Here is a 9,514-nt window from a genome sequence, read left to right on the forward strand (position 1 = left end):
GAGTCAATGAATGGTTGGACCCAACTTATCCAAGCGTGCTTATACATCTATTCATGGAGGTGATTCTTTTGTATAGTTTTCAAGCAATTTGTTTATGTTCAGAACTTATAACTATGCTATATGTACCACTGACAGATTATACTGATGTTTAACTAATTGAATTTCTAAATTGAAGTTAAAGTATTTCTCCCCCGATATTGACCTTATTTAATCTTAATTAGGATAGTATGGTATAATAATTCATGTTGTAAGGTGAGCTCATCAATTATGGAACTAAGCTATTGTGAGTGTTATTTTATTTTTTTTGGAAAACCTACCTAATTGTACAAAATTTCCCACCATATTTACTATTTCTCCCTATAGTTTGAAATAATTACATATTGTATCATAATTAATAATTTCATATCATATTTCAAATCAGATATGCAAATACATGTATTTTTACTACAAGATAAACTCTGAAAAACAGATATATAAGGAGAGAGGTGAGCAAGATAAGAGGAAAACGAGCAAGAGAGTCAGTGTTCAGACATAGGCAAATTACACTAGATACATATATCTTGGAGTAGGGAAAGAGACGAGCGAGAGAATCAGTGTATTCCAGATACATGTAAATCCACTTGGATACAGTGTATCTAGAATAAATTACACGTAATTTTGATTTTATATATTCGAAATACATGTATTTGGATTCGCCAAATGTATGTATCTGGGGATTGAAATCTGACACAAATGATAATTTCAAAAACCTATGGAAAGACACACAATTAGATCCTAAACTAGTGATATTAATGTTGTTTGCCCTTATTTTATTCAAACTTCATATCAATATTGTGTGTTTTGTATATCTCCTTTGTGGGTCCATCAAGTGTGAATTCGAATCGGTCGAGTTAGTAATTTCAGATACAGGATTGATTTAACCAAAAAAAAAAGTAATTTATCCAAGATTTGTCTCTTTCTGGTCATTATTTTATATGAAGCTAAAATCAAACAAATCGATGATGGTTCACTTGTTACTTTCAATTTCCCCACCGATGTTCGCGCCTTTGTCTCATATACCTCAATTAATGTTATTTTTGTTTTCATCCGGTATCCGCTTTTGTGGCTGATTAATTTAGATTCGCGCGGAAAGTAGATCTCTGGTTACAAATGAATTACTTATCACTCTATCATAATTTTTGATGGTTTGAATATTGTTATCTAGTTATAAAGACCTTATGACTCAAGAGATGGTTTGAGAGTCAACCTGCATCATATTTATTGAATTTAGTATTTTTAATGCGGAATCCAAGTAAATTTTGAACTAATAATTGTTAAACTATATGACTTATTCAAAGCTAAAATCATGAACGTTTGAATTCTGAAATTAAATTAGATTCTGAATCCGTCTTTCTGCTTTCTCATGGCCCAACGTTCCTACGTAGATAGTAACATTGACCTCTTTTGGTTCTTGCTCCACAACTTGTTGGAAGCATTTTCACGTTTTGATATAATATATGGTCCATATTATTCTTTTCAAAATCCCAAGTTACCTCCAGTCCATATGAGATATTTATCATGAAAATGGACAATTCAAAAGTGGGGCTATCACACATTATAACATGCCAAAAAACAATCACTCATATTTTATATCCCTATTAAACATGAACAAATTAAAATAAATAATATACCTTACCATATATATTTTTGTTAGAACTTTTTTTCTTTCTTTATGTCTTCTTTGATGAAAACAGTACCTTCCATGGCTCCAAATGATATTTTCCAAAAAGATGATGATCCCTTAATGCTATCCACTAAGGATTATCATAGTTTTGCTCTAAGTGGAGAAATTATGTTGATGGTACTTGTATTTCTTTTTACTCTTTTTCTTGTCACTTTGATTTTCTTCTTGTATATGAAACATTATTTAAGGTATTCTTCATGTACTCCACCAGACCAAATTGTTCAATCACCTAATTATCCTTCCACTCCCATGACAATTAAGCCGTTGCATCGCGATATCGCGAAGTTTGATGGAACACGATGGACACCATAATTTTTTTTCAAATTTAAATCGCATATATATGTATATTTGGAATCGTATGTTGGATTTAGAATGATTATTGTATCTTATTGTATGTATATATTTTGATTTCATTTCTATTTGTATTAGATAGTTCAATTGAATCCACAGAACCTTCTCTAGATCCACTTTAGTGGCAAGAAACAATCTTAGAATGATTATTATCTTATTGTATGTATATACTTTGTTCTCTTATCTATTTATATTAGATAGTTCAATTAAATACACAGAACCTGTTCTAAATCCGCCTCAGTGGCAAAGAACAATTGACTTTAATTTCTTCTTGATAACTTTGAGGTTGTTCAGTTGACTCTAGCATGAAACTATAGTACTATGATTTTGTTAGCGTTTTGTATATTAATATTTTTATTTGGTTTCATTTATCTTGGTTTTGAAGTTTTGAAACCTTGATGCTTGTGATTTTGACCAAGGAACTAGAATAATATAATTCTAGCAAAATTACATGGGTTTCAAATTAACCTTTCAATATTATATTTTGTGGCGGATTCAAAAATTTTAAATTATAGGCACTCAACTATTTTTAACCTAAAAATTCTTATCAAGACGAGGTGTTGAGTTAACATATTTGTATGAATTAGTAGTATTAATTTTTGTATATAAGTAATAGTTTTAGGTTTCAAAAGTAATGTGTATCGACTATCAAATCTAATTATATATAGAGAGAGAGAGCGCACTTTAGTTAGTACAACTTCAGCCAGAATTAATTGATTTTGATTCAAATTTTATTATTTGTATTTTAAAATATTAAATATATTAAATTATTAATTTAAAATCTAGTAAATTTATATATGTACAATTTTGAACCTATAAGCTTTAAAAATATGTTTTTGCCTTTGATAACTACCCCTTCCTTTTTAGGTTAATACAAAATGTAATTTTCTAAGCTCAAAGTATAAAACAAAAGTTTTTTTCTTAAAACTTATGATTTTAAATTTTTTAGGCTACAAAATCATGTTATCAAAAGTTAAATGAGAAATTTAAAGTTAATTATTTATGAATATAAAAAAATGTTATTTCTATTAAATTGAAGCAGGAGGGAGTAGGTAATTTCGAGTGATTTGATTTTGTAGCTTTTTAAAAAAAAATTAGGTTTTATATCTTCCTTAGAATAAATCTTCACTTTAACACATAAGAAATTTGAAAATGGTCATTCTCATCTATTCAATTTGTAAGATGTCATAAGAAATCATTTCCTAGATGATTTTATGGTTATTTTGTTATTATATTTTATTAATAAACAATAGCACCAGTGGTCTAGTGGTAGAATAGTACCCTGCCACGGTACAGACCCGGGTTCGATTCCCGGCTGGTGCATGTTTTTTATTTAAACGAGATCTTGAAATAAGATTCACGACTTTTTTTTTTAAAACAGACTAAAAAGGAAAAAGTGCCACATGAAATGGAACAAAAGGAGTATTTCACAAGTAGAAGTGCAATTAATATTACAATTTTAATCCAAACTTATAAATAGTAAGTACTTATTAACACAACTGATCGGATTATATTACAATCTTAATGTTCATGAGCTGATCCTACTAGAATTTATCTACAGTAAATCCATCTCTCAAGACCTCATAAGCCTCTCTACTACGGGATTTCTTCAACCCAGCCGTGAAATAAAGCTTTGATTTTTCTGATGAAATGGCAGTAACTTTTACCCAGATCATCACCTTTGTTTTTATTCCGTCTATGTCAGCTAGCTTTCCTTTCTCCAAGTACGCAGTAACTGTGGTAGAGAAGCGTAATACAGATGAATCCCTGTAACCAACCTCACATATTGAAGGAATATAAACAGTCAGCTTCTTGGTTTCTTCATTTAATTCGTAGTTGGTAGCATCACGAGGGAAAATGCCTACTGGGATGTCATACTCCTTCAGCAGTTCTGGCAATGGTTTTTGCATTTTCCCTACAAATCCAATGCAAAGCAAGGATGAGAAAGCTCCTGAATATTTTGGCAAGAGAATACGAGGAATGACCGAAGAAAGCTCGTGACTTGTGCTCATGAGCACCATTATATGAACAACATCATTCATAACAAAGAATGCACTAAGAAAGCTCGTGACTTGTACTGATGAGAATCCTTATATGAACACCATTATTCATTACAAAGAATGAACTAAGAAAGCTCGTGACATTTACTGATGAGCATCCTTATATGAAAATCAATAAAATGACAGCACCATCAACAAAATGTATCAATGGCCTTCAATCGCTATGAAAAATTGTTTGAGTGTATCTTACGAGAAAGCAAACATTTTTGGATATATTATTTAAATTATTTAAACCAACTAGCTAAACAGCTTACCCTCTTTTCTATCAAAAAATGATTATTTTTCTGGAAATAAACCCCCCAAAAAACAAGAAGAAAGTGATGTTTCTTTCGACAATCAACATGGTTAATTATCACAAGCTACTCTAAAGCCTGAATATCCACAAACCACTATCCTATACATCATGAGACTCACCACACAGAGAAAAAGGTTAAGCATTTTATTTCCCTGTACTGGTGCCAGCCAAATAATGTTTCACAAGCTAACAGATAGACCTTTTTTTTTTTTTGAAATTGAACAGTTAGAGCTTTTTTCAAAGAAGAAGTTAATGGTCGAGTAAGAAATAAGAGTAATAGCTCATATTTGATGAAAGAAAGAACAGAATAATTGGAACCCATAGTTGTAATGCATTATTGTGTATCTCCATCCAAAGGTACTTTCTTAATCTAGCTACAAGGATGGGGCAGTATGGAAAGATAAAATGTGGAACCTAATAAAAAAAACGAGTTTTAGAATCTAGTTGGAAAAAAAAAGACTTTTCAAGCAATTGTTGATAACCTTTTATTCTCCTCAGTCGTGAAATTTTAGAGAAGACAAAAGAGGACCCAAAAATAGTAATGCGGAAGACTAACCTTTAAGCTTGTTCACCAGCCATTTGCTTCCTCCTTCTATACTGCTTTGCAAGGACTAATTTTTAAAAGGGGAAAAGTGTCAGACAAGTAATAAGAAGACGGGAAAGAGAGGAAATTCCATGCAGACAAGTGATCTCAAACAGAACAAAATCAATCAAAATAATTAAATGGTCTACCCGAGAAAATTCCAAATTAGTGAACGTATTTTATTTTTGCTTTAGGGTAGGCATTTCGCAAATGGTTTCAGCTCATACATCATAGCAGATTGAAATTCATCCAGATTTTAATAAAATGGAAACTTGTTTTAAACTTTTAATTTATCACATCAATTTCAATTAATAATCTCACCAGGGCAGGAGCTTGAAAGTGGAGTGTATATTGTATAATTATGTGTTTATGTTCATAGTACCTTAGTTCGGACTTGTTTAGTATTGATTTGGAACCAAGACAAAAAAAATTCTTCTTGCGAAGAAGCCCGTGCTTCTTTTGTTGAAATAAGGACAAAGAGTTTGAACATTATATACGATAAAAAGGAGAATAATGAGAGCATAGTGGCATCACTCTGTTCTGTTGCAATCTATTCCCCAATAATTCATCCTCACTTACAGGGAGAGAGTCATTTCCTCAGACATCTTGTTCTTGAAAAGGAAAAGCAGGTTATGCTGCTTAGCTGGATGGTACGAGTAATTCAAATATATATTTTTAAGCATTTGCATTCTCAAATTTATACCCGAATAATCTTCCATATCGAATTCTTTATTTACTCATATAGAATACCATTGATTCATTTTCTTGGTGATCATCTAAGGATGCTGATCAGTATGAGTCATGAGCTTTCTTCTTTCTTTCTTTCTCAGTTATTCTTTTGCCAAATTCCGATAGAAACAGGAGCTTTCTCGTCCCTACTCAACATTGGATTTGTAGGAAAAAATCAAAAGCCATTACAAGGTCTGTTGAATATGACATTTCAATAGGTATATTTCCACGCAATGCAACTATGAGTTCAATGAAGAAACCAAGAAGCTTACTTCCCAGGTTCTGCCAGTATACTAAGTCGATAATAGAATGAGTCTATATGTGAGGAGAAGCTTGCTGCCCAGGTTCCGCCAGTATACTAAGTAGATAATAGAATGAGTATGAGGAGAAGCTTACTGCCCAGGTTCCGCCAGTATACTAAGTCGATAGTAGAATGTGTCTATCAGTGAGGTCGATTACAGAGAGAGAGAGAGAGAGAGAGAGAGAGAGAGAGAGTCATTCCCTTTGGAGATATCAGCAGCTAAATGATGGCATAGAGACAAAACTCGATAGAATTCAGTACAACTAGAGTTCAAATTCAAAAGTAATCCTCCACACTTAATCTCAACAGACTTAAATGATCGAATCAATTCTTTCACTTTCTCTTGCAGACAAGTGACAATATTTCACGGTAAAGAAATACATCATATAGCTATAGTTTCAAAATTTAAAGTAGAAATGCACGGATACAGTTAGACAGAGCTATTGTATATGCAGATACACTTATTATGCAATTGAATACAATATATTCCGCTAAATTTCAAAAAATTAAGAAGACTAAACTTCTAATTAGGCAATAATAAGAAGGTACATGTATCATCAACATTAATAGTATCTCAATCAAGTGAATTCAACCGTCAAAAACCCATAATCTACATAAATGAAATTAATGATGAAAAATTGAAAGGAAAGAGAGTTTAGTGCGTACGTTAATGTCATCGCCGACGGAATTGAACTCCTTGTTGGCTTTCTGACCAATCCAGTAGGAACCCACCTTGTTCAATATCTGATCCATTTATAATTCTCCGATGAATTCTGATTTATACACACAAAGCTAGCCAATGATAAAGGTGTAATGATTTATATGCCGAAGGAGTAAACAAGTCGTCGGATTGTTCTTCTCTCTCTCAGGGAGATTTGGGGAGAAATTTCTTTGCCAACTTTTCAACAGACGGATCCGGGTTTAAATGGTTGACTTGACTTGATTTGGGCCCAAATGGATTAACATTCAGATAGTATAAAATGTAGGTTGTAATTCTCCTTCAAATCATATTAAGTTTTGATTTTTATTTCTATTTTTAATAATAAATATAATAATTATTTTTCTTTATTATAATTTATAGTTATATATAATATATTAAAATTATTTTGATAAGAATTCTTCTGAATCGATTTGTGATACATATCAATTTAATTTTTAATAGGATGAATAAATTGAACTACTTAATAGGTGGATTTATACCCAGCTCAAACTTAAATAAATTGAGTTAGTTGAATATGATTTTGCAAACCCCTATTTTTTCGTACAACAATAATATTTTCTTCATTTTTTTTATTGGCCAAATACACAAATAAACCCATAAACTTGAGACAGATTTGCATTTAGACACCTCTTATGGCGACCAAGTAAACACTAATTTGACACACATGTACTTCCTCCGTTTCATATTATTTGGTGTTAGTCGATCTGTCATATTCCTTAAAATAATTAAGTAAAGATATATTTTATTAAATTAATCTTATCAATAATATTTTGAAACTCTAAATTTGACAATTATTATTTTAGTGATGTTGTAAATTACATGTCTTAGTATCAATTTTAGCGAGAATTGATTTCATAGATCATTTATAATTATAATTTTTTTGAAAAAGTGATTTTCTTCTATTCAGTTTGTAATTTTTCTCAAAGGGTCAAATATACCCATGTATTATTGGAAACAGTTTAAATATACCTCTCGTTATACTTTCAGGATAAATATACCCTCCTATTATACTTTCCATTCAAATATACTTCTTTCATTATATTTTGGTTCAAATTCACCCTTAATTTTAACAAAATAACACTTGAAAAACTCAAAATTAAATAACTCATTCCTAATTTTAAATATATGATTTTTTTAGGAATAAATAATATTTCCAAGTACTAATTTGAGTTTTTTTTCCCTTAGAAATGACGATATAAAATGTGTTGCATAATTTTAAGTACTAATACATGAAATTTCTAAGTACTAATTTAAGTTTTTTTTGTTACAAAATGATAAGACAGAAAATATTGGAAAATTTTAAAAAATTTACTCACATCTCTTATTAATGTAGATATATTAATAAGATATAAAATATAAATGCAGAATTTATTTAGCCAAAGAATGCACTGCTAGCATGTCAAAATTTATCAAGTGTTATTCAAAATATTGATTAAACAGCATACGTAAATTATAATATAATCATCCTAGTAATCAAACAATCATAATAATTGAAAATGTAAACTCCCTTTGAACTTTTTTTTTCTAATGTCACACATCTCACCTTTTTTATTTTAAAAATATAAATAACTTTTGAGAAAAAAAAAACAAATGAAGATTTAGGGTTATATTTAAAATTGGGAATGAGTTATTTAATTTTGAGTTTTTCAAGTGTTCTTCCGTTAAAATTAAGGGCAAATTTGTACCAAAGTACAATGAAAGGGATATATTTGAAACAAAAGTATAACATAAGGAATATATTTACCTCGAAAGTATAACGAGCGGTATATTTAAACTATTTTCAATAATACAGGTATATATTTGACCCTTTAGTATCAATTACCATCATCAAGTAGACTACAAAGGTTTGATTTTGCTGACTAAAGGGTAAATAAGACAAATCTATATTAAGTTGAGGTGCTCAATTGGTCACTAGCAAAGTTATATGTCTAATTGACACTTCGTCCCAAGTTTTAGGGGTTTATTTAATAAAAATTCTTCCACGTTGTTAGATTTACTCATTTGTGCTCGACATATACACAATACATAACAAATTAAGCAATTGAACATTAACAATAAATAAGGTACAAGTTAATTTGAGTTTTGTTTAGATTATTTTTTTCCATTAATAGTTGAGCTAATACGAAAAAAATAATCCATTACAATTTTTTTTAAAAATATATGGAGTTATTTATATACCCCACTTGCCCATTTATCATCTTTCATAATTAAAGTTGTTTTTCTGCACTGGTGTTTAATATTCGCATTGAAGTACGATTATTTTGGATTTGCACCGTGTGTGGAGCTTCATTCGAGAAAAAACGTTTCCTATCAAAAAAAAATTTATGTCCCAACCTAGAATTTTTCCATACTCATGGCTCAATTTGAACCCTTTGATTATAAAAGGAGCAGCCATATTCACTACACCACATTAGGTCATAATCAAAGTTGTTATTGGACCAAAGAAAACTATGGGACGTAGCAATGAATTCCTTATGTTTATTTATTATATTATAAAGTTGTTATTAGAGCTGTCAAAATGGGCTTGACCCGTGAGGCCGATTCAACCTAACTCTTGAATTAAGTGGGGTTGAGCTAAGTTTTTTTTAGCCCATTTAGGAACGAGACTTTTTAGTCCAACCTCATTTGGTTCGCTAGCTTCATAGAATCAACCCGTGAGCCTCAAAAGTCAGCTCGTGGATCGTGAATTTTAAAAATATTATTATATATATTTTAAGTAGTATTTTATTTTGTCAAATGTTCAGCAACTAG

The 9,514-nt window shown here is 30.4% G+C and overlaps 1 protein-coding gene and 1 non-coding gene across 2 annotated transcripts; one reads left to right on the forward strand and one right to left on the reverse strand.

Moving 5' to 3' along the window:
* The first annotated feature begins 3,326 nt into the window (after window positions 1-3,326).
* Window positions 3,327-3,397, forward strand: TRNAG-GCC (transfer RNA glycine (anticodon GCC)). The gene has a single exon. It is a non-coding gene; the product is annotated as a tRNA-Gly (tRNA).
* Window positions 3,398-3,497: 100 nt separating this feature from the next.
* On the reverse strand, window positions 3,498-6,951 carry LOC129877611 (uncharacterized protein At5g01610-like). The gene is made up of 3 exons (XM_055953135.1): window positions 6,709-6,951; window positions 4,986-5,040; window positions 3,498-3,989 (listed from the first exon to the last, which is right to left on the reverse strand). The coding sequence occupies exons 1-3, from the start codon at window positions 6,793-6,795 to the stop codon at window positions 3,619-3,621; spliced, it is 513 nt and encodes a 170-aa protein (XP_055809110.1). The 5' UTR covers window positions 6,796-6,951; the 3' UTR covers window positions 3,498-3,618.
* Between the last annotated feature and the right edge of the window lie 2,563 nt (window positions 6,952-9,514).

The sequence above is a fragment of the Solanum dulcamara genome, chromosome 12, assembly GCF_947179165.1.
Source record: "Solanum dulcamara chromosome 12, daSolDulc1.2, whole genome shotgun sequence".
Taxonomy (NCBI): domain Eukaryota; kingdom Viridiplantae; phylum Streptophyta; class Magnoliopsida; order Solanales; family Solanaceae; genus Solanum; species Solanum dulcamara.